We start from the raw sequence: 23,690 nt of genomic DNA, 5'->3' as shown, positions 1-23,690 counted from the left end.
TGGGTGTAAATGGTTCAGGAATGAATTGCACATGGATCTCCCTTTTAAAATGGAGCCCAGGGACCCTAAGTCAACCTGTGTTTGATTATTCAGGATTAGACAAATCAATTATTCATGCAGCAAAACCTGAAGCCAACCTGGTAACGCACGTGGGTGGTTTGACCCTCCACTAAGGGGCCCTAGAGATCTTTGCTTGATGCATTTGGGGGAAGTTGTTGATAGAATGTTTTACTAGAGAGAAAACGTGGAAACTGCTAGAACACACAGTAGTATCCCCAAGATAACCCAATCATCACAAAGTTGGCATAAATAGTCTCTGAGTTAGAACCAAAGGATCCCTGCCACTCAAGTGTCTGCTGTTTATCACCGGGTCTTTATAACTCATGGCCATTTTGAAGTTTTGTACCTTACTTCCTACTCCTGGGTTGTGTTCCTGAGAGTGACTTTTCCTGATCGATTGAGGTTTCAGGATATAGCCGATGCTCCTGCTTCTAAAATGCAAGGCTAGAGCTGTGGACGGCAGCCAGCAGTATAGGTTTCCCTTCTCCCATTAAGAAACTCAAACCACCTGTTTTCTTTTTTCTGGCGCCCCCCAGGGGGAGGCTGCTCTGTCTGCCCCGCCCACCCTCTCAGTGCTTCAGCTACACCTGGCTGATCCCAGGTGAGTCCTGCCAACACAAATGGGACCACAGACCAATGTCACATACACAACCACTCCAACAAGACTACCCTCCAGCTGGGCTCCCGCCAACACACTCGGGCACCTACAGACTCACACAAAGCCGCCTCTGCCCAACCACCCCTCAGCTGGGCTCACCACAACGGAAGCCCACTGTTTCCCTGCCATCAATGTGCTTCTCTGTTCCAATAGCACATGGCAGAGAGATGCCTGCAGCCTCCCTGCAAGCCCTCATTCATGCTTCCTTCCCTTAGAGCCACTTTACAATGAGCTTTCTCCTTCCCTTTTCTCCACACTCCCCCCTCCCCAAATACACAAAAGAGGGCTACAAAATAGGGATTTTTTTTCTCTACAGGAATAAAAGGTTAGCTTTCCTTCCTTTCTGTTTTCCTACCCTTGGGCTAAATTTGGCAAATGGAAAGCGAGTGGAAGCAGTTTAACTGACCCAGTTCATAACCCAGGGGACACTCCTGTGGCCAGAACTGCCCTCTTTTGCTCTTTCTCTTACGATGGTTGTAAGGGGGCATCTGAAAACCCTTACCGCCCATCCCAACAGTCCTGCTGGGAAACGATTCATGCACAGACCTGGGTGAAGCCTTAAAGATTATCTTAGTCAACCCCCTTAAATGAAATAGGGGACACTGAGGCCCAACGAGGTGAAGGAAGAGACCCAGGCCATACAGTGAATTAGCTGGGGGATGCTTTGGGCACAGTCCTTACAGGCAATTTAAAAAACGGTCATCTTACCGTCATCCAAGTAGGTCTGATCCAAGTTCTGCTCTTGCTTAATTGTCACTCCTGTAGGTAATGCTTCCTTTTGGTCACTGACCGGGGGTCCGTTTTTGGCGGCTCTTTGGCTTGTGGCATTCTGCTGCTGAATGACCGTGGGGTAGGACCCCGGGCTCAGCCTCTGACCTTGATTGACAGGGGGCGGGCCGGGCCTGGCGGTGCCGGGTGCGAAATTCTCGCAGTACATGATGTGCTGGAATTCTTGGTGGCTTCCGCAGCGCAGCTGCTGGTTGGTGGGCGAGTAGTGGATCACCGGCGAGGCCTGCTGGTTGGCTGGGGAAGAGTGGAGCAGGGCCGCGCTCTGGCCCTGGGAGCCTGCGTGCACCAGCACCGAGCGGTGCGCGTCCGCGAGGGACAGAGGCGCTGCCATGAGGGCCGGCTGCTGGTAGCCCAGTAGGCTGGGGCTCAAGCTCTTGCTGCGCTGGTACAGGACGGCCGCTGGGTTCTGCTGCTGGTAGCGGGCGTCGGGGGACGAGAGCCCTGAGCGGAATTGCTGGCAGGGAGCCATGGTGGCCACGAGGCAGGAAGGGGACTCAGCCACCATAGGGTGCTGTGGGTAGTAAGGCTGGCTCCCCAGGCCCCCGGGGATGGGGCTGCACATCAAGGTGGGGTCATATTCATCGGTGGGCTCCGTCTTGATGGCTGGGACTGCGAGAAGAGAAAAAGCACAGAAGTGCACCTTTCTCAGTGAGACACAGATGTGCACAGAGCGTTAGCGGACAGCGGTTGGGAACAGGGCCTTGGGAGTCCAAGTGGGCGGGATCAAACAGTGGGATTTTGTCACTTATTAGCCTTGGGCAAGAGGCTCCCTGTACAATGGTCTCAGGTCAGAAATCTAACCCAGGGCTATGAGCTTGAACTATAGTTCTTTCCAATAGTGCAAAGGTAGCTGGAATGTCGGTCTCAGCCCTGGACGTGTTCAGCCCTTCTCCCCAGGAGGAGAGCTCAGGAAAGAACCCTTCATTTAAAGTCATGCCTCCTCTTCCTTCCTCTGCCCTAGCAGTTCCCATCCCCCTTCCTTGCTCACTGTCTTTCATAATACTTATCACCGTCTGAAATATTCTATATATTTTGTGTGCCTATTTATCTGAACACCCCACTAGAATGTCACCTCCTCAAAGGGAGGATTTTGTTTGTTTGTTTTTTTCTGGTCTGTTTTGTTCAAAGCTGGGTCCCCAGCATCTAAAACACTGCCTAGACCTTAATTGGCTCAGATATTTTCTGGACAAGGAATGACCAAATGGTGATAGTCACCTCCTTCGTTCTGTAGTACTTTGGGGGAATGAAACCAACTGGCTTGGGCCTCAGTTTCCCCACCTGTTACTTGGCAGTAATAAGCACACTTACTCCACAGGGTAACATGTTGGGAGGATTAAATGAGATGCGTGTGCAAAGGACTCAGCACCATGACTGGCATACAGTAAGTGCTCAGTGTTTGCTGCTGTTGCTATTATCTTATTACTTTTATCACTACTATGAGTGTTGTCACGGTTACCATTCCTCTCTCTCTCCACCTAGGACAGTCACCACAATTTCTGTTTCTCCAACATCCAGCCCCAGGTGCAAAGGAATCAGCTTTCTTTTCACCGGAGTAAGTAAATCGGTGACAGGACAACAATCCAGTTGCTCCCCACCCCCAAGTGGTGGGGGTTGGAGAGGCAAGGAGGGTGGGCCCCTAAAGCAAAAACGCAGCTGTGGCACCAACCGCAGAAATCATTTCTCAAGATGCCATTCAAAGACGGTCAGCTCAGTCCCTGGCCCTCCTGGTCCTTGCCTGGGCCGTGCTCAGACAACCACGTGCCAACCGGGACCCAGGAGGCCTTGCTACCACCAATGAGAGGTGAGAGCCACATAAGCATAACTGAAAACCTCTGCCTTAGAGGTTTGGGCTCCACAGTTTTAGGTCCCATGCATGTCACATCAGTCCCGGGACAGTGAAACGCTCACAGGGGTCTCACAAACCTGTGGACACACTCCACTGAAGCCAAGACCCCCACGGCCTGGCTGCCAGGACCGTCCTCTCAAGTTTCAGGCTTCCAGGATCCCAGAGGCTTCAGGTGAAACTGTCACAGCACAGAAATTATACTCTGGCTGGATAGTCTCAAATTACAGGTTTCCAATCCTGGAAAAGTGGCTAGGAAGCCTGTCTCAGCCTAGGGGAGCTTAGAGCCTGTGTCTGCAGCCCCTGTCATAATCTGACATATCAATATCACTTACGATCTGAATACCGTTAGGACATCAGCTCTCCGAGGGAGGGCAGGACTTTTGATCTGTTTTGCTCACTGCTGTGTCTCCAAGCCAAGGACTGTACCTGGCACTCATATATTTTGAGGACAAATGAATGGATGAAAAATGGCACTTGTCACCCTTCTTGAGACTGTAGCACTTTGTGGGAATGAGACGTCCTGGCTGGGTTATCCAGCCAAGAACTCCACGTGGCCACAGGGTGACTACCCACTGTGGGGTGGACTAAAGATTCTGTAGGTTTCAGGGCATATTCAGCTCTACCAATATCATGATCAAATCTAAAGACGGGAATCACCAGCTTTGCAACCTTCTGCTGAACATGTCCACATGTGTTTCCCTCCCAAAGGAAAACGTTCATAATAATAATAGCTAATATCATTGATATCAGTTTACCATCAATTTGCTGTGCTAACCACTTTAGTGCATTTGATTTCTGTAACTCTCATAAGGAAGGTGCCATGTGATAGGTAAGAAAACTGAGGCTCATTGAGGTTGAGTCACCTGCCCAAGGAGGCCCAGCGGGCAGCAGACGACATGTGTCCTCACACACATGCCCATGCCTCCCCCACCACAGAAGAGAACTCCTTACCTGGATGGTAGGTAAAGTGCTGAGGCTGACTTCGTTTTCTTTTCCCATTGATGACATAGAAGTTCACCTTCACCGAAGTGCGGATGTGTTTGTTCCGATACTCAGGGATCTCAACAAAAAGCATGTTCTGGAAGGAAGGAGTTGTCATCAACCTCACGGCAATAATGTTTAAATTCCTATCCAAGGCCCCAAGCACATTGAGCCAGCCCGTCTAAAAGGAGTCAGGACACGGTCCACACGTTTACAGGTGAAATTCTATGTAAGGGGAATTTGACTTTTCGGCTGCAGCAAAGAAAGCATTGCCACCGTGTTTCCCCAAAAATAAGACCTAGCTGGACAATCAGCTCTAATGCGTCTTTTGGAGCAAAAATTAATATAAGAAGACCGGTCTTATTTTACTGTAAGACTGGGTATAATATAATATAATACTGGGTCTTATATTAATTTTTGCTCCAAAAGACACATTAGAGCTGATGGTCTGGCTAGGTCTTATTTTTGGGGAAACAAGGCACTTACTCTATCCAAGTATATTAAGATGTCACCATTACAAATCAGAGGGCTTGGTGCTCAATAAATGTTTAAGTCATTTGTCAATTTAATACCTTCTGAGAGCCTGTTAGCACTGGGACTTGGATGAAGGAAAGAAAAAAAAAGAAGGAGAGAGGAGACGAAGAAGGTGGGAGGGAAATATGACAGGGCGTGCAGTCCGGATGCTTACGGGCTGGCTCTTGTCTTTATCCACCGTGGCCTCCATCTCCCAAATTTGCTGCCCATCTGGAAAAATAAAAAAACGACAGGCTTTGAAGGAACTATTAGAAACCAAAGACTTAAGACAAAAACCAACTGATAGCGATCTTGGTTTATGTATTATATCATTTCAGTAAGGTGTGTATGTGTGAGATATATATATATATATATATATATATATATATATATATATGTATGTGTACATATATGTATTTCCTTATACATGTATATTTCTGTTTGCAAAGGCAACACATATTGATAACAGAAAACTCAGCAACAATTGAAAATAAGGAAAAAAATTGCCATCATCCCATCACCATTATCTTTTTTCTCTATATCTGAATGACTATATATATATATATATATATATCTTCCTTTCTTTAAAAATAATAATATTGTAATACATTACACTTTATTATATGCTTTGTTCAAGCAAAGGCTACTTCCAAAATGTCCTGCATATACCAAGACTGTCACCGGGGCCCCATTACAGATCACTGGGCTGTCCCCGCCATACCTTCTTGATTGTCTGAGAACACAGGTGGCTCATACAGTCTGTCCTAAGAGTCTTAAACAATGTCCTGGTTTGGGAGTCACGGGAGAGGGTGGAAACATAGGAGGCCGACCCGCCACCTTTCAATCAACAGATAGCCTGGATCTCACACGGCTCATTGCAACGATTGATGAGAGGTTTGTTCAATAGTAAACTTTCCTTCCGTGGAGCAGAGAACTCGTTCCCCAGTTTGGGGCCAGCAAGGTGGGCCAAACAAAACTCTGCATTTGCAAATGATAGATTTCTTTTGCTGACCACCTACAGTGGCCACTGGGCAGTTTTTGCTCAAACAAATCATTTCCACAAGTGTTTCCAGGTTGTTTTGTGGAACACTGGCTCTGAAGATTATTAAATGGGTTTATGAGAACAGGAAACAAATTCTAATAAGCATTTGGAAAATGCTGAGTGAAAGTCAAATGCATTTCTTTACTACAGGACTTCTCAGAGCCTTTAACCTGCTCACATGCAGCATAACTCTCAAAGGTGGGCTAGAGGATGCACCATGTCCCAACGTTGGCCAAAAAGACCCCTCCTCCCCTTTAAAAATATTATTATATAAGTTTCAGGTGCACAACATCATAATTCGACATCTGTATGCACTACAAAGTAATCACCCTCAAAAAGTCTAATTACTATCCATCACTATACAATTTACTCTTTTCTCCCTTTTCGCCCACCTCCCAACCTCCATCCCCTCTGGTACCTACTGATCTGCTCTCTGTAGCTATGAGTTTGTTTTTGTTTTGTTTTGCTTGTTCGTTTGGAGTTTTTTGTTGGTTTTGTTGTTTGTTTGTTTTTTAGATTCCACATAGGAGTGAAATCATACACTATTTTTCTTTCTCTTTCTGATTTATCTCACCTAGCATTATACCCTCAAGATCCATTCCTCTCACTCTCTTTTTAAAGCACAGCTATTAGCATCTTCTGTGAGAGGTTAGCTTTGAACACATATAATCTTGGCTCTTAAGGTCCACGCAAAGAAATCTGGTTTCCACGCATTATTTGAACTTACTAGTATAGAACATATTTCTCAAAATAATAATAAAAAGTCTTGTGATTGCTACCAAAGCTGATGCAATCTAGACAATCTTAACAACAAACAAGCAGTGACTCAGCTGGAGGCTCTGTAACAAGTCAGTCTGCAAGCCCTGGCCTTCCAGTTCTATTAGGCACAATTCCTGAAATGACTAAGTGTCAACAGGGAGGAGGAAAGGGTGGTGAATACACTGACTTTCACTAGAGTCTGAGATCTCTGTGGAGGGGACCCAGTTAATAGCCGTCACCATTTCCCCAACACCCAACAAACTGTAGGTGCCTAGTAAATGTCTCCTGTCTGAGCAAACAAAAGTGTCAACAGTTCCAAAGGCTGCTGACGGGGCCAAGAAAAAACCAGAAGCTAACTTCAGCCACTGCTCAAGAGGAAGCAAGAAAAGATCGATGGATAGGCATCAAGGAATTTGAAGCTGAGTCATGAAAATGGCACTTTCCGTGTGCAAAGCCCTGGACAGAGCTAGTCAGAGGAAATCCTCATTTCTTTGTCAAAGACACGTCAAAGATTATCCACAGAGATGCGTGTCCCCTTCTCAGGTGGCCGTTAAGAGCTAGGCATGGGTCCTCGTCAAAAAGTGTATTCGTGTTCATTAACTGCAAGGTGAGCTCTAAGTCAGAAGATCAAGTACAAAATTAGTGGAGGAAACGAATAGCAATACGCTCCTGCGTAATGTGCTATCTCCTTCTTAACTTCCGATTGGCTGAACTGAGTGCTGCCACCAATGGTATCGTGAGTCCTTTCAGTTTGGCTCATCCTCCTATATGACTTTGACTTGCTTTGAAAAGGAAGGACAATTTTCAGAAGTCTCATAATTGGGAGGAAAGGGAGAAATGCCTGGAAAGTGATCGGGAATAGTTAAGCTGCGTCCAAACAGCTTGCATCCCCAGCTCTCGGCCTTCACTCATGCCAGTAATGGAAGATAAAGCACAGAGACTACAAAATGGCAGGGTGATAAAAAGGGTGTCATCAAGAGCAGAGTTCTCAGAGTCTCCTGGTCTACGGACTCAACAGAAATGGGAGAGAGGCCTTCTCCCTAAATTTCACCCTTTTTCCATCTCTAGTGAACGTACATAAATAAAACTCTACCCACCAACAGTCATACAATTCTCGTGCACAGGTGCTCACACGTACCCTTAGAAATCAGCCAGCCCAACACCATCAGATGGGGAAACTGAGGCCCAGAGAAGGAAGGTGGTTTGTCCAAAGGCATGCAGTGGACAGTTATTAAACCACGGCCCGTAAGCAGCAAGTGGCACAGTCCAATAATGAAGGAGATACTTTTGAGGAGAAAAGCTCAAGGTTATTAAGCAGAGGTTATGACCAGCTTCCTGGGAGGCTGGAGTAAGGGCCTACACAGGTAGGATCTGTCTAGGGTCACATCCAGCACAAAGGTGTCTGTGCATCTTCTCAAGCCCTTCCCTGCTTCCCCGTGCTTCCAGGTACCATCTGAGTTCTTGACCCAAGTCCTGCCTCTGTTCCAAGCTCTCCTGGCACTAGTCTCACCCTTCCCAGTGAAAACAACAGCGATCGCCTACGAGCATTCACTCTATACGAAGCATCACTCTAAGCACCTCACAATATGGACTTGTCTATTCCACACGACAACCAGAGGCTACAGGTCTGAGCATCACCCGAATTTGACAGGTCAGAGTGCTCCGGCACAGAGGCGAGGGCACTGGCCGAGGGACACTCAGCTAGTGGGTGGGGAAGCCAGCCCTGAGCCCAGAGAGCCTGGCTTTACAGCCAGTGCCTTGTCCCATCGACATTATGCGGTTTCAGACTCCTGTGCCCATGCAGCTCCTCTGCCAAGTTCATGAAGGGAGGTGGGCAGGCATTCCAGGTGGCTGGTGCTTCAAGACGCAGCTGCGGGCTCCTGTTTTAGACCAAGATCGTCCCATCCCGGCTCCCATAGCAACCTGGGTACCTCTACCTCTCTCGCTGTCTCCCCCTTCTCCAGGACATCCTCATGCCGTAGGCCAGCTCTCAGCCATTTATTTGTCAACACAATTAGAATTAAAATCATCACAATAGAGTCACAATCTAAGTGGTAGCTGGGGCAGGAGAGTGCTTCTTCAAAGAAAGCCGGGATCCTTTGGGTGGCACCAACCCAAGTGTCCATCAATGGATGAATGGATAAACAAAATGTGGTCTATCCATACAATGGAATATTATTCAGCCTTAAAAGGGAAGGAAATTCAGACACATGCCACAACACAGATGGACCTCGAGAATGTTGGCTGAATGAAATAAGCCAGACACAAAAGGACAAATACTATATAATCCCACTTCTATGAGTTCCCACAGAACAGGCAGATTCACACAGACAGATAGTACAATGCAGGTTAGCAGGGACTTGGGGGACGAGGGTGGGAGCGGTTATTGTTTAATGGGTACAGAGCTTCTGTTTCAGAAAATGAAAACATTCTGAAAATAGACAGTCGTGATTGTTGCACAACATCGTGAATGTATTTAATGCCACTGAATTATATACGTGCAAATGGTTAAAATGATCAATATGTGATACGTATTTTACCACAATTTTTTTTTTTTTAATTAAAAAGCCAAATGGCCTCACCCCAGAGACCTGGCTTGCTTTGTAGCCTGTAGATTGGCTTAGAAGTTTTGTAATTCGCTGCTGCCATTTCAAGATAAGATTTCACCTAAAAATGTAGATTTTGCTCTTAAAAGAAAAACCAATTTCAGACACTCTGACCATTCCGGGCACCCATCTATAGGAACCCCAGCATGGCAGCCTCTTCAGACACCGCTGTGCTCACCCACGTCACCCCTGCCCCGATCCCCACATCTCTCATTTACTTTCCATGCCCTGCCTCAGGGGGCCTTTGAGAGAGAAAGACAGGTCCGGCTTCCCACAAGAGGAGACCCAGTCAGGTTTCTGCAGACTGCCCTTCCACTGGGACACGCCTGATGTTCTTCTCGTGATTGCCAGACATTTGAGCCAATATTATCTCCGTCAGTGTCTCACTGTGCTGCACACCCCCTCCCAAACCCAGGACCCCGGCCATCTGTCAGGATGGAGAAACAATTCGAGTTTCTTCTTCCTGGGCCATAGGCCCCTTGCTCCCAGGACTTGACCTTTTCTTTTCTTCAGAATCAGAGCCCTGTGCCCAGAAGGCCTCGGAGAAGCACCCTGAGCCACCATGTGGCCCAGTCTCCTTTGAGGGCCTAGGTGCATCCACAGGGGCCTCCCAGCAAGGGCTGCAGAGGGACGCCCCTATACCGCCACTCACTTAAAACCCCCCTCCACCCGACCCTCTCCCTGGGCTCCAGCCAGAGCAAACAGGACCTGACAGCAGCACTTCCTAGGGATGCCCTTTGCGGTAAGGCAGCCCGCCACCAATCCCGCGGCCGTGGTGGTTTCCATACAGCCTGGCTCCCAGAGCTCCAGACGTCAGGTCAAAAAGAAGCCAGTGGGGTTAGACAGAAATGCCTGCTTACTCCAGAGTTCTCTGTCAGGCCTTCAGTGACCGGTTTGCCATAACCCCGAGTCTTCTCAGACATGTTCTGCAGCCAGAACTGACTTCCCGCCCCTGTGTCACCTCAGCACTCAACATTTTATTCCTGTGTACCCCAAATTCTGGAGCAGACAGAACTGGCTTCAAATTCCTGTTTTTCCCCCAATTAGCTATGTGAGCTTGGATAATACACGTCACCTCTCCTTGCCTCATCCAAAATATAGGGCACATTATAGTACCTGTACCTGCTGGGTGTCGTTCCAAGATAACAGACAGGTAGTGGAGAATAAATGTTCAACAGACATTGGCGTGCATTATTATTATTATGGCGAGTGGCGACAGGTTATTTAATTATTGTCCTCTTTATCTTTTTTTTTAGCATGTATTCAAAAAAAATTGGAATAAAACCCCAAGCATTTTTTAATCAGAACATAATACATATTCTTGCAATTATAAATACTTTTGCCTGTGGGCATGGGCTGGAGGGAATTTACAAAACCACAACCAATGTCTGTTATGGGAGATGGGTAGCACGGTGCCTGATTTTCTCCCCTTTCAAAAATGGGTTTTGTGATTATCATGGAGAGAAGAGAGAGAGAGAGAGAGAGAGAGAGAGAGAGAGAGAGAGAGAGAGAGAGAGAGAGAGAGCGAGCACAGGAATGAGAAATCAAAACCTAAACCATGAGCCAAAGCCATGGCCCTATCTTCTTCCTTTTCCTAAGGATTCTTCTGGGCATCCTTAGGCATTAGAACCCAAAAAGCAATTTCACAAGTCCAGACGGGCTGTGTATCTCATGAAGGGTCTGTACTCAGTTCTGAACAAACAAGTCCCCAACAGGAAGTGAAAGCCGACATGTCTGTCCTTGGTTTTATGTAGCACTCAAGGGGACTGGTCTCTAAAGGAAATGTGTGGTTTGCAAAATACCTCAAGGCCATTTTCCTGGGCTCCTCCCCCATCCCCCACCTGGCATGCCGAGCACACAAGCCCTGGGATTCCACCAGCAGAACACACGATCCCATCCTCTGAATTGAGCTCCTAGGAGGCAACGGAATTCACAGTAAATGCTGGCAGGGCTCTCTCAGCCTAAGGTAACTTAGTCTGGGTTCGAATTCTGTTATCACCATTTCCTAGCTGTGTGGCCCTTGAGTGACAGCTTAACCTCTCTGTGCCTCCATCTCCTCATCGGCAAAATAAGAAAGTTACTTGACTGACTTCAAAGAGTTTGGCAAGAATTCAAATAGAGATTATATGTAAAGTGCTTAGCAAAACACCCAGCCCATAGTGAGTGCTGGTCTCACTATTATTATTTTGGAATTTGGTGTCTCAAATGGGCCCATCTCTAAGGGAGAAAGAATCGGCTGGCCATCTGACCCAAGTGTGCTGGTGGGTATCACAGTTTTGCGATTCATTTCATTGCAGGATGTCTCTCACTGCAAATGAATAAAAGGGCCATAAGAAGTATTTGCTGATGGCGGCAGGTTGAGTTAATTATGTGCCATCCACACTTGGTATGTAATATTAGGTATATTAGGTACAGGAACACCAGGCAGCCGTTAGAATCAGAGCAATCATATTTTCTGACCTGGAAACATGTCCCTGTTATATTAAGAAGCAGAATTTTTAAGTGTTGCAGACTAGTACATGCAACACGATGCAACTTTGTGAGTCTATAAATATGTCTGCTTAAACTTGGGGAACCTGTGCCCCGAGGCTACCCATGTGGTCGGACCCCTACAGCTGGGACTGGATGGATGAGGTGAGGCCCTCACGTCTTCTTCACATGACTCAAGAAACACGGTAGAATTGTGGGCAATTTTCATTTGGGTGCATTTTTTCGTGTTTTTTAAAATAAAGTTTTTCTCTTATGAAAACAGTATGTTGCAACTGCCTGCTGACGTGCCTGTCTCCCAGGAGCCCTCTGGGGCCACAGGCTCAGACAGAGGCCCGGCATGGGCACCGGCACTCATTAAGCTCTTACTGCACAGCAGGCCCTGTGCAGGCTGTTGGGGCCACGGTACCAGCCACACAGGCCTCCCTCCAGACAAGGAGGCAGGGCCCAACATCCCACCGGAGCTCCAGGTTCCTCATTTTGGCTGGGAGGGGCCCTGCCTTGTTCTTCAGCTTGCCTCCCCCGACTTGGCTCTGGCCATACTGACCTTCTGTGGCCCTCCAACAACCATGCGTGCTCTTCTCCAGACTTTGGCAGAACCAGTTCCTTCCCATCCTCCAGGGCCAGTTCAGAGAGGTGCCCGCTGACCTGTCACCCATCCCCTGTCATTTTCTGCTCCTACCATCCACTCTCCGACATCACGTTATCTTCCTGGTTTTCTTTCTCTCTCTCCTACTCGGCTGTGAGCTCCCTGAGAGCAGGACCATACAGCTGTCTTGCTCTCTGCTGTATCCCCAGAACTGTACATGTCAGGCACATATTAGGTGCTCAGTAAACACTGCGGAATAAATGAACAAACTGACCTCAAGATTCCCCAGGGCTTGGCCCATAGCCAGAGCTCCGGAAATGTCTGCCTACTGGTGTCTTCAGCTAAAAGACCCCACAAAGAGAATTCGCCAAGCCCTGGTAAAAGAATCCTTTTGGGAACTGACTGATGAGGAAGGAGCCTGGACTACAGGTGCGGACAAGGAATCAAACACAACCAGAGCAATTCAGCATGCATTCTATATAACCAACCTCCCATCCCACACCCAGGTCTGAACCTCTGGGAAATCCTGCCCTGAACAGAAGAGGCCCAAGAAGATCAAGTGCGCTTCTACTGCTCTGGGCGCAGATGAAATAAAGGACTTCGGTCTCCTGAGCAGATGTTTAGGCAAATTTCCCCCGTCCTGGCAGCCAGCACGAAAAAGGCCCTTCCAAGTCTTACTCAGAGGGGAAGAGAAAAGAGCCAACTTCTTTGGGCAAAGAGGTTGGATCTAGAGAAGACTTAGCGGGATTCAGCAAGGAAAAAAGAAAAAGAGAAAAAACAAAAAACGATGTGAGCCATGCCTGGCTTGATTGACATTACAGCCTTCGTTTTCACTTGGCTGCCCTGCCAGAAGAACAGTGCATTTGCAGAAGGATGGCCCCGCTGCTTCAGCTGGCTTAATGGTTTCTCTTTGCTGGCAGCTCTTGAGCCCCACGTCAGAGCAAAATGTCAGGAAGTGCAAGGGTTGGCGTCGGGTCTGGAGTCTTAGCAGTTGGCCTCTATGAGCCGCCGGCTCTTCAGCACTCGCAGGAGGCCTGAGCGAGCGTTCAGGAGGCAGGGAGTGGATCCGTCCTCACTTGGGCCACAAGCATGCCACTAGGCTCCAGGCAACAGGGAGGAGATCAAAATGTCAGTTTGGGTTAGGAAACCGTGCGTGATGCGTCCCAGCCCTGGCTGTGCTTTTCAAAATCAGCTAAATCAAGATGGTTGAAGTCATTGCAGTCGGTGCTTTATGACCGCTGGCTAGCAGGAAAACGTGTACACCCTGGATGCGAGGGCTTAATGAGCCGAACAGATGGGGGAATCAAGAATGTCCCCTTAGGATTTCACCCTTCTGAATGGCACAACTGCCCAAATGTGTTTAGTGCGATCTGGAGAGTTTCTTGATTTCTGACACCTCCTCTCTCTCCTCCTGCCCCAGCACTTTTCCTCCATGGGCTCACCCCCACCCCCCACCCCCCACCTGGACAACTGTAGGGGCTGCTCTTCACTCACCTCCCCACTTCCACTTGTCTCCCCCCTCCCCAGAGTCCATTCTTCATCCAGATTGCAAGAATAACCTTTAAAACATAAATCAGATCATGTCATCCCCTTGCTTAAAAGCCTCTATCAGCTACTTATTGCTTTTGGAATAAAATCCAAGTTCCTCGCCATGCCTACAGGACCCGGCATGATCCGATCCCCTCCCCAGAGACTTCTCCAGGGTGGGCTGGTGTCACACTGTCCCTTGCTCTCACACTGCACCAGCTGCCTGGGCTTGCTTTCAGTTCCTCAGACGCCCCAAGCTAACAACCTACGCTGGGGCCGTGACACTGGGACACGGTTCCCACAGTCCACACAGCTCCCTCTTTCCCACCATTAAGGCTCTTCTCAAAGGTACCTCCTCAGGGAAACCTCCCTGACCATTCTCTACAGACTTGCCAGATTTAACAAATAAAAACACAGGATATCCACTTAAATTTGAATTTCAGAAAACAATGAATATTTTTTTACTATAACTTTGTCCCAAACCCTGTGCCATGGCGCAGGATATACTCCTCCTAAAGAAATGTATTGTTTGAGATGTGAATTTGAGCGTCTTATATTTTCCAGACCCTTTGCTCTTGGGCCTAGGACCTGGTTTCACCATCTTCACAACACTTTTTCCATCTCAAAGTGACCATCCACCTCCTGAGAGCGGGGACCTCACCTATCACGTGTCCCCAGTGGCTGGCACAGCACCTGGACACAGGTGTTCAGTACATAACTGGGAGTGATGATGGAAGCCCTGGCACTGAGTGAGCAGAGTGAGGCTAAAAGAACATTGCTTGGTCATGTCATAGAGGCCAGATGTCGGCTCACCTTTCACCCTACCCCAGGGGTCACCCACACCAGCTTCCGACAGCCAGCCACTCTAGAAACCAGGAAATGGGGGTTCTGGACCCAGCCTTCCACTGACGAGTTCTGTCAGCTCAAGGAAGTCTGTCAACCTTACTATGTGAGCTGGTTTCCCCATCTGTAAAATGGGGGCAGGGAGAGGGTCGTTAGTTCAGGTCCCTCCAGCTCTGACCATGATAGCCAGAGTCCGACAGCTTGGGGGGAGAGGAGGGGAGAAACTCAACTGTGCCAGGAAGGACTCTTGTTTCCCGACAAGAGACCAACAGAGTCCAACACAGCCCTGCTTCCTGACACTGTGTTAAGTAAACTGAGCGCCCAGGGCGCACACGGAAAGTCAGCTGACATTTTCTGAGTGCCTACTATGTGCCTGACACTTTCAGATCCTTGATCTTTTATTGCTGCAACGCTACCAACCTCATTTTAGGCGAACATGAGTCTCAAAGCGCATAACATGAGGCCAATCCAGGCTTCAAGCCAAGTCTGCTGGATGACCCCAAAGCCAGCCTGCTTACAAGTTAAATATACACAATCTTTAGAAAAAGGTATATAACCCAAAAATACAGACAAATAATAGGAAAAGGTGTCAGTTAATTCATAAAAGACATTATGATTTTCGGCGGGGGGAGGAGGGTGGGGACAGTGATGGCCTGCTAATCGCAAACTACAGAATGGCCTGTTGGCACCAAGAAGCATTTCTGATGGTGGAAACGGTAGGACCCACGTGAATTCGAAAACTGATTTCTTTGTATCCTCTTTCAAAGGTGTCCAAATAGAATAAACTAGAGGATTCTTCCACTCAAAAGTCTGTTCTTACATGCAGGAGGACTAAAGTTGGGGCGGATAGTCAGCTTTCTGAATAGGAGACCATTTTCTCTGTCCCCCGGGGGTCAGGACGCTGCAGAGTGGCGATCTGGCCTCCATCCTTGGAGGAAAGCTTTGTGTCCCAGCCAGCTGTGTGTAAGTGGTCGGCTCCAGCCCAGGGGGCCGTTGACGTGGTGGATGTGAGTCACTGAGGGCAAAGGTCTCCAGAGCCTTAGTCATGCCCCAGCCATGCCTGGGTCTGACCTTTCCCAGAGGGGAAGCATAACCTAGAGGGGCTCCCATCCCAAGTCTATTGTTTCAGAAAAACAGAGCAAACCCGAACCCACAGAAACAAACAGGTGGAAGGAAGGGATACCTTCTCTAAGATGGTTCCAACTTTTCCAGGATACTAATTCAAGGAAAAATACTTAATTTAGCAAAGCAAAATTTTTTTTTTATTTTAAGCAAATGCATTTCTATTTATTAAACGAAGCTCAAAATACTACCTTTGGGAACCTCCACGTAATAAAATGACACATATTAGGATATATGACTCAGTGGGAAAGGGAATTCCACCACCCACGCCTCCTCTCTAAAAAATCAATTTGCCCTCTCAACAGGTGATGGGAGCCTCTGCCACCAGACTGTTCCAAGAAAACCGTCCAACAAAACAAAACACAAATTCTCTTCAAACAATTTAAGTTTTAAAGTTGAGTAATCCGATGCAGGCAAGTTTCCAACCTACACCCCCGCAGCACAGACAGCCAGAGGCTGCTTGGCCGGGGCCGGGGGCCTGAATTAAGAAAGATTTACCAGCTGAAAAATTCCAAAACCCTGTGTCATGTGGAGGAGGCTTCCAAAACATTGGATCCCACCCAGGCTTGGGGAGTCTCTCAAAGCCATGGCAACCCCGTTTCCGCTGCCACATCACTTTTATTTTTGTGTCCTTAGATTTTTTCCTGTTTTGCAATGTTTTGCTGGGACCCCCGACTCCGTCTGGGGCCTGGGTGGCCGGGGGCCAGGGTGACCAGCTGAAGTCAGGAACAGCCTGGACTGCCCGGCGTGAACTTTGCCTGAAAGGTTACACATTTTTTAAATTTCAGAGAATATATAAAGGCTTTTCAGCCATCACTGAAAACGGTAAATAGGAAATACCCTGATCGTTCTGTTTGGTTTCTCTGTGTCCCTTTGGACGTGACTAAAGAGATTACTCAGAGGGGTAATAATAAATGCTGTTTGGGATTCCAGCTCTGACACCAGCTGTGGGCTGATTTGGGGCCCGTGGCTTAACCTCTCTGAGCCTCAGTTGCCTCATCTGTAAAATGGAGGTAATGCTGCCCACCGCTAGGGGCCAGTGTGACGATTAAAGGAGATGACACATTCTTTCATTCAGCAACATGTGTGAGCACCTACTACGTGCCAGGGACTGTTCTGGATGCTGCAGATACAGTAGCAAACACCAAGTCTCCACCCTCAAGGAACTAAGAGTCTAGTGTGGGAGACCAGATAATAAATGAGTAAAGGAATAGACAAGAGCATTTTAGTAGTGCTAAGTGCCACCGAGAAAACACAGCCGGACAATGGGGCAGGAGCTGAAGGGGAGGATGAATGACTTTAGAACGGATGGTCAAAGAGGGCTGAGTCTTGAAGAATAGGAGAATGCAGCATCATAAAGAAATGGAAGAATAGTCTAAGGAAACAGAGCAAAAGCGAAGGTCCTGAGACAGAAATGAGTGTGGGGTGTTTGAGGACAAAATGGAGCCCGTGTAGCTATAGCCAAGTGAGCAAGGGAGGGGGAGAGTTGAAAAAGCTGAAAGCAGAGAGATGGGCGAGGGCCAGATCGTATAGGCTCTTGGAAGTCATGAAAATAATTAAAAATAGTAATACAAATAATATAATAATCATTACTATTATTGCTGCTATAAATAAGAGGCCATTTTCCAAAACACCAAGCTTTTCTAACTTAAGAAACACCATGCTGCCCCTCTCCTACTGTTTTTCCACCGTTCTCCAATTTGTCATCCTGCTGGAGTGGAAACCGCCAATTCCATTTTGGTCGATGGCTATAAAAAGAACGTTGGAGCTGGTGGTGCCGATGACCCAACATGGGGGCTAAGATTAGCCCAGGAGGCTGTCACCTTTCCTTAATGTGAGAACCAGCTGGGGTTCCCCGTCCTTGGAAAACTTCAGCTGTTCCACTCCACCCCGCCCCGCAGCGCCCTGGCTGGCCAAGCTGTCCATGGAAACGGGAACAGGGATGCGTTTTGGAAAAAAGAAGTTGAGCAACAGGGATTCCCCCTGCAGAAGGAGGCCCTGGGCTGGGAGGCAAGTTCTTGGGGTCAAAAGAGCAGGACCAGCTCCCTGCAAAGGCAAAGCAAGCCCCCTATCTGTCAGAGCCAGAGGAAGCCAAGCATCATACCTGGGGGGTGGGGGGGAGACTGCCACTTCTCTGGGGGGATCAGAGACATCTCAGATACTCTTGCTTTTCTGCTGGCACCAATCCAGGAACCACTCACCCGGGATTCTTTAGTTAGACAAGCAAGGACTCGAACTGCATCCTGTCGACCCCAGTGACTCACTGCAGAATTCAAGGCTCTATCTCACTACAAAATGATTCAAGTCAGTGGCTCAGAGTAGCTGAAAGGTCTTCAGTCAATTAACCCGGTTCTAAGCTTTATCAGAGTCAGGCTGCCTGGGATCAAACTCAGCACTGCCATTTACTCAGCTGTGTGACCTTCACTAAGTTACTTAACCTCTCTGTGCTCAATTTCTCATTAGTAAAATTGGGAGAACAGTATCTATCTTGTAGGGCTGTCATGAGGAATCAGATTAGTTAATACATATAAAGTGCTTAGGACAAGGCCTGGCTCATAGTTTATTATTATGACTTATTACTGTTTTTCAATGTCTCTTGGTTCCATGAGATAAAATCTTACTCCTCTGTGTCCTTCCACAGACTAAATATAATAATAATAATAGAAGCTAACATGTAATGAGCACCTATAATGCACTAAGCTCTTTGCAAAGAGCCTAATCTGTATGATCTTATTTAATCTTCTCATCTCTGAAGAGAAGTAAATCATCTCCACTTTACAAAAGAGGAAATGGTGGCTCAGAGAGGTGAATGGACTTATCCAGGATAACAAAGCTGCTAAATGCAGATCATGGATTTGAACCCAGGCCATCTGACTGCAGAGCCTGTGCCTGCAACCGCCCGAGCAAGCAGCCTCCCCAAAGCTCGCCCAGCGCAGGCCAGCCCTGGGGGCAGGAGCTGTCAAATAAATGATGTGTATGGCCTGAGCTATGATAGTGCTGGAAAGAACATAAAAGTAGTTAACAGACATTCAATGAGCACTCCCTGTGCACTGAACACACAGTGCTCATTTATGCGTTTAACTCCAGGATGGAAGGACGGTTACTATCACATTTGACAGAGGTGGAAATTGAGGCCTAGGAAAGGTGAACAGCAGAGCGATGCTGGACATGATCTCATGTGGGTCCCTGACTTCTCTAAGCTTAGCCGTCTGCCTCCCATGAGTGCCAGGTTAGAGGAGACGACAGGCAGAAAGTGGCGGGCAAAGGGCCCACCCACAGACTGGTTCAATCACAGGGAGCTATTATGACTATTCTCCTTATCAACACGCAACTTTTCCCAGTTGAAACAAGCTCTGAGTTTTGCTCCTTTTAAGAGGTAAACTGAGGGATTTCTTCCAAAACCAAGAGAAGGAAAGCTAGAGAGTAAATGCCATTTATTCATTCATTCCTTCCTTCATTCATTCATTCAGCAAAAACTTAATGGATACCCTTGATTAGCTTCAGAGAATGTGAGCTCCCTGGACAACTGAAAGCTGACTGGCTCCTAACTACATGGGTAACAAGACATCTGTATATTATTAGCATTTTCCCTCTGCTAATAAAGTGTTTTGAAGCCATACACTTCTTGTGAAAGTCAGCAGAAAGCCAGCAGGACGGTTTCCTGGTACAGGAGATGCCTCAAAACTGGAGAGGCCAAAACTTCCTTGGTCATTGCCATTTCCTGCCACTCCCCTGCTCAAGAACCCATCATGACCCCCTAGTACTGTTCCCATGTGTGACCAAACCAAGGCCATGTCTCTACCTGGCAGTGAACGACCTCTCTGTTCCGGCCACCTCCTGCTCATCACCGCGTTTCCCAGGGTTAAACAATCTCTACTTCAGCTAGGTTGGTTTGCTCTCTGACTCACCAGAGCCTCACAACTTCTGCCTGTAGAGAGTATTTTACATTGTTCCACCACCTGAGAAATATGCCTTCCCCGAAAGGCTTAAAAAACATGCATGCTCCCTTGAATCCACTACACCACATACAGGAAAAAATAAATAGCATTAGCGAACATATGTTGAGCACTTACTATATCCCAAGTATTTCAGAAGTACTTAACATGTATGAGCTCTTAATCTCATGACCACCCTATGAGGTAGGACGGTCAACCTCATTATACAGATGAGGAAATCGTTGCCCAGAGAAGATAACTTGCCCAAGGTCACACAGCTAGGAAGTAGCGGAGTTGGGTTTTGAACACAAGCAGACTGGCCCAAGACTATGAGCTCCTACCTAGCAGACAAAACGAATGCACAAGTTGTTCATCACTGAGTTACTTGTAATAGCACAAGTATAGAGTTGGAAGCAGCCTAATGCCCATTAAAAGGGGAATGGTTAAATAAGGTACTAGGCAACCATATGATACAATGCAATGGATCTATTTCAATGTCTGTGTTCCTAACCCCTCATTACACCACCTCTGCCCCTCAAACCCACTGTGACCGACCACATGCCTCTAAACCACTCCCCAACCCATGTATCCACCTCCAGCGCCCATTGCCACAGGCTTACTTAATACCTTTTTAAAATTCTGCCTTCTATCGTGCTTTCAAAGTGTGATAAACCAGTTCTCACGTCCTGGTCACAGGACCTACCCTAAGAGGAGGCTTTGTGTGAATTGGGAAGAAGCATCCCCTCCCCCAGACATTCTGCTTCCACCTGTTAGCAGGTGTCTTAGTAATACACAGATCGATGATGTATCCAGTTTGAATGGCAGCCCCCACAGGAGACCCTTGCGCAGTGCACAACTCCTACAACTGGACAACCTGCCTATTATAGTCTCAGGATCATCTGAAGGGCAATCAACAGAGACAAACATCAAAACCCTTTGAATTAACCTACTGAAATCAAGTCCATTAGAAAAAAAAAAAACGAAAACAAAACAAAAACTAGGTCTAGCATCTACAACTATCAAATAATTGCATAACCTAATATTTTTCTTACTTCTGCTCATTTTCTCTTTACCACATCCTCCTGGGCAAAACACATTACTAGCAATGAATGAAAGAATACACATGGCCTATAAACAAAAACATTAAACCTCTCAGAGCAAAGAAGTACAAGGTAAAAGAAGTACCGATTCAGCATATCTTTTCCATTTAAAGAAAATGGCACTTCTGGGAAGGGGTGAAACCATTACAGACATGGTATTGGTGGAAGTTTCAATTTGTAGAGTAATTTAGGTGATTTAGCAATCTGTATTTAAAACCCTCAAAATGACCATCCACTATTCCACTCCTAGGAATAAACCCTAAGGAAAAAAGACACACATAGAGATTCATGTGTAAAAGATTAATTAATTAATCCTAAACGTAGGAGAAGATTAACCATAACACTATTTATAATAAAAATAGAAGTAGCCAGTGTTTATTGGCTTACAATGTACCTGGTGCTATTACAATTACTTGACATCTAGCAATTCATTGAACCTTGTGACAACCCCTCTTATCGTCATTCTGTACACAAGCAAATGGAGGCATAGAAAAGTTAGGTAATTTGCCTAAGATCACAGAGCAAGCAAGTAGCAGAGCCAGATGTGAGCCCAGGATATCTAGGCCCAGAGCAGGCATGCTTAATCACCATTCTGTTTGGCTGTCTTCTTGGTTTAACAGTACGAAGTTGAAAAAGTTTGCCTCTCTCTGCGTAAAAAATAATATAAAAGGTGGTGGGGGTGGGGCCAACCTTATCCTCCGATGAAGCAACCCAGCACCAGCTTAAACACAGCATGGCACATTCCCAGAATGGTGAGCTGTGTTGGCATCAGAAGCACTGGAGACCTGGGAAACTTGTCATGGTGTGGACGAAGGGCAGAATAGGAAACTCTACACAATGGGATCTACCCCCAAATCGATGCTGCTGGGAACAAAAAGATGGTGGCTTTTATATGGCACCAGTGGAACACCAAAGATCTCCAAGGGCCTCTGACCTGTGGTCTTCTCTGTGAACACGACTTTGGACTCGGCCGTGAAGTTCTGTCCCGTGAGAATCATCTGCTGGCCCCCGTAGACCAGGCAGCTGTCGACATCTTGTCTTTCCACCATGGGCAGCTCGTGGGCGGATCGTTGGGCTGTGGGCAAGAGGACAAGAAGTCACTGTAAGGACGCTCAAAAGAGGCTTTCTGATTTCACGGTGATGAAATATGACACCTTCCGCCCACCTTGGTCATCTGTTATGATTGCAAAATGTGGAACCATCGCCACAGACAACCTGACTCTGCAAACGTTATGTTCTTGTAAAAGTGCCCCAAGTCACTTGCATAGGAATTTGCTCCTAACAACACATTTCGTTTTCATGATACAAGGGACAGGTGCCTGTCCCCCTTGTAGAAAGGAAAGGCGAATGAGAATTGGATGTTTTATTTTTTATAAAAGGAGCGCAAACCAACTTTGCAGTAAGAGACTACCTTTGCTACAGTATACTCTCCTTCTGCATTTGATGTCAGCAAACCCTTGAAGGGCTCATGCATGCTAAACTTTAGGACCTGTTTCAAGGGTTTAGACACATTCACTTTGGAATCCCTTCGCCATTCTGGACATGGTCTTCCAGACCTCCAGTATCTGCCCCCACCACCTCTGACCTCATTTCCTAGAACTCCCCCTTGCTCACGCCACTCCAGCCATATTTCTAGAACATTCTTGCTGTCTCTCAAACACACTCAGTACACTCTTATCTTTGAGCCTTGGCACTCTCAAGTCCCTCTTTCTGGAAGGTTCTTCCCTGATTACCTGCATGGCTCCCTTCCTCCCTTCTTGTAGTTTCTACTCAGATGTCACTTCCTCAGACAGGCTTCTTACCTCTGCCCTCCTACCATCCCCCCTGGCCGTTAAAACAGTGGTAACCAATCCCTGTCCATCCGCCTGTCTGTCTCTTTCCCCCTCTCGTTCCTTTATCCTGTTTTACTCTGCTTTGTTTTTCTCCAAAGAACGTTCTACTTTCAGGCATACTGCATGCAGCTTTATTGGTTTAGGTCTTTCTTTTCCCCCAACTAGAATGTAAGCCCCAGGAGGGAGGGACTCTGCTTGGTGCTGCTGTAAATCCACGGCCAAGGACAGGGCCTAGCACTTAGTAGGAGATGGGGGGATGGACAGATGGATGCGGGCAAATATGGATGTCTCAATATATCCTGACACACATATCTATCTATCTATCTATCTATCTATGTCCTCATCTGTATCTACAATAACGAAACATGGAAGAATAGGCAGGTCTACTCTGAGCGCTTAACTGCAATGATATGCTTAAATGCTCAGAGAAACCTTCTGATGAAGGAAGTAGTAAAATTATTCACATTTGACTGGGGAGAAAAATTAAAGGTAAGAGAAGTCAAGGTCACCCTGTGGCCAAGGGTATGTGGCGAGGCTTCAATGTGGAAAAAAGCTGGTTCGTCCAGCTCCGGAGCCCCATCCCTTAGCCACTGATTCTTTCCCACAGGAAAGACTAGAGACCCTCTCCCGTCACCTTCCCCGGGAAGGGTGAGAAACGGGCCCCAGCCAGCATGACCGACCCATCTGCTCAGGCCTTGCCCTGACAACGTGGGCCAAGGAGGCCGGCCCTCCCCTCGGTGAGTCAGCCTGAGCTCCTGGCGTTCCTCCCAGAGCCCGAGAACTGGGCAGAGGGCCAGCCCTTCCTGTGCCAGGGGACTGCGGACCTCCCCACCCAGGAGCTGGGGCAGCAGCCGTGTGAGGCCTGAGGCCCAAACCCAGCCCTTCCCTCCTGGCTGACCTGGACCTCCAGGTGGCAAGTAGTCCCCTCCATCTCCCCCAGAGCCACGTTGAAACCCACTCCTTCAGGAGCAACCAGGCACTTGGCAACATTTAAAGAGTCG

At 47.5% G+C, this 23,690-nt stretch overlaps 1 protein-coding gene across 12 annotated transcripts in view; it reads right to left on the bottom strand.

Moving 5' to 3' along the window:
* NFATC2 (nuclear factor of activated T cells 2) overlaps positions 1 to 23,690 on the bottom strand; it is a 149,424-nt gene that overhangs the window by 38,434 nt on the left and 87,300 nt on the right. For all 12 annotated transcript variants that reach the window (XM_033095066.1, XM_033095064.1, XM_033095067.1 and 9 more), the window contains 4 exons: positions 21,792 to 21,932; positions 5,023 to 5,078; positions 4,305 to 4,431; positions 1,427 to 2,116 (listed from right to left, as the gene is read on the bottom strand). In XM_033095066.1, coding sequence (XP_032950957.1) covers positions 1,427 to 2,116; positions 4,305 to 4,431; positions 5,023 to 5,078; positions 21,792 to 21,932 — 1,014 coding nt within the window. The remainder of the gene's footprint in view (positions 1 to 1,426; positions 2,117 to 4,304; positions 4,432 to 5,022; positions 5,079 to 21,791; positions 21,933 to 23,690) is intronic.

The sequence above is a fragment of the Rhinolophus ferrumequinum genome, chromosome 23 (assembly GCF_004115265.2).
Source record: "Rhinolophus ferrumequinum isolate MPI-CBG mRhiFer1 chromosome 23, mRhiFer1_v1.p, whole genome shotgun sequence".
Taxonomy (NCBI): Eukaryota; Metazoa; Chordata; class Mammalia; order Chiroptera; family Rhinolophidae; genus Rhinolophus; species Rhinolophus ferrumequinum.
This window is presented reverse-complemented; position numbering and strand designations above follow the sequence as displayed.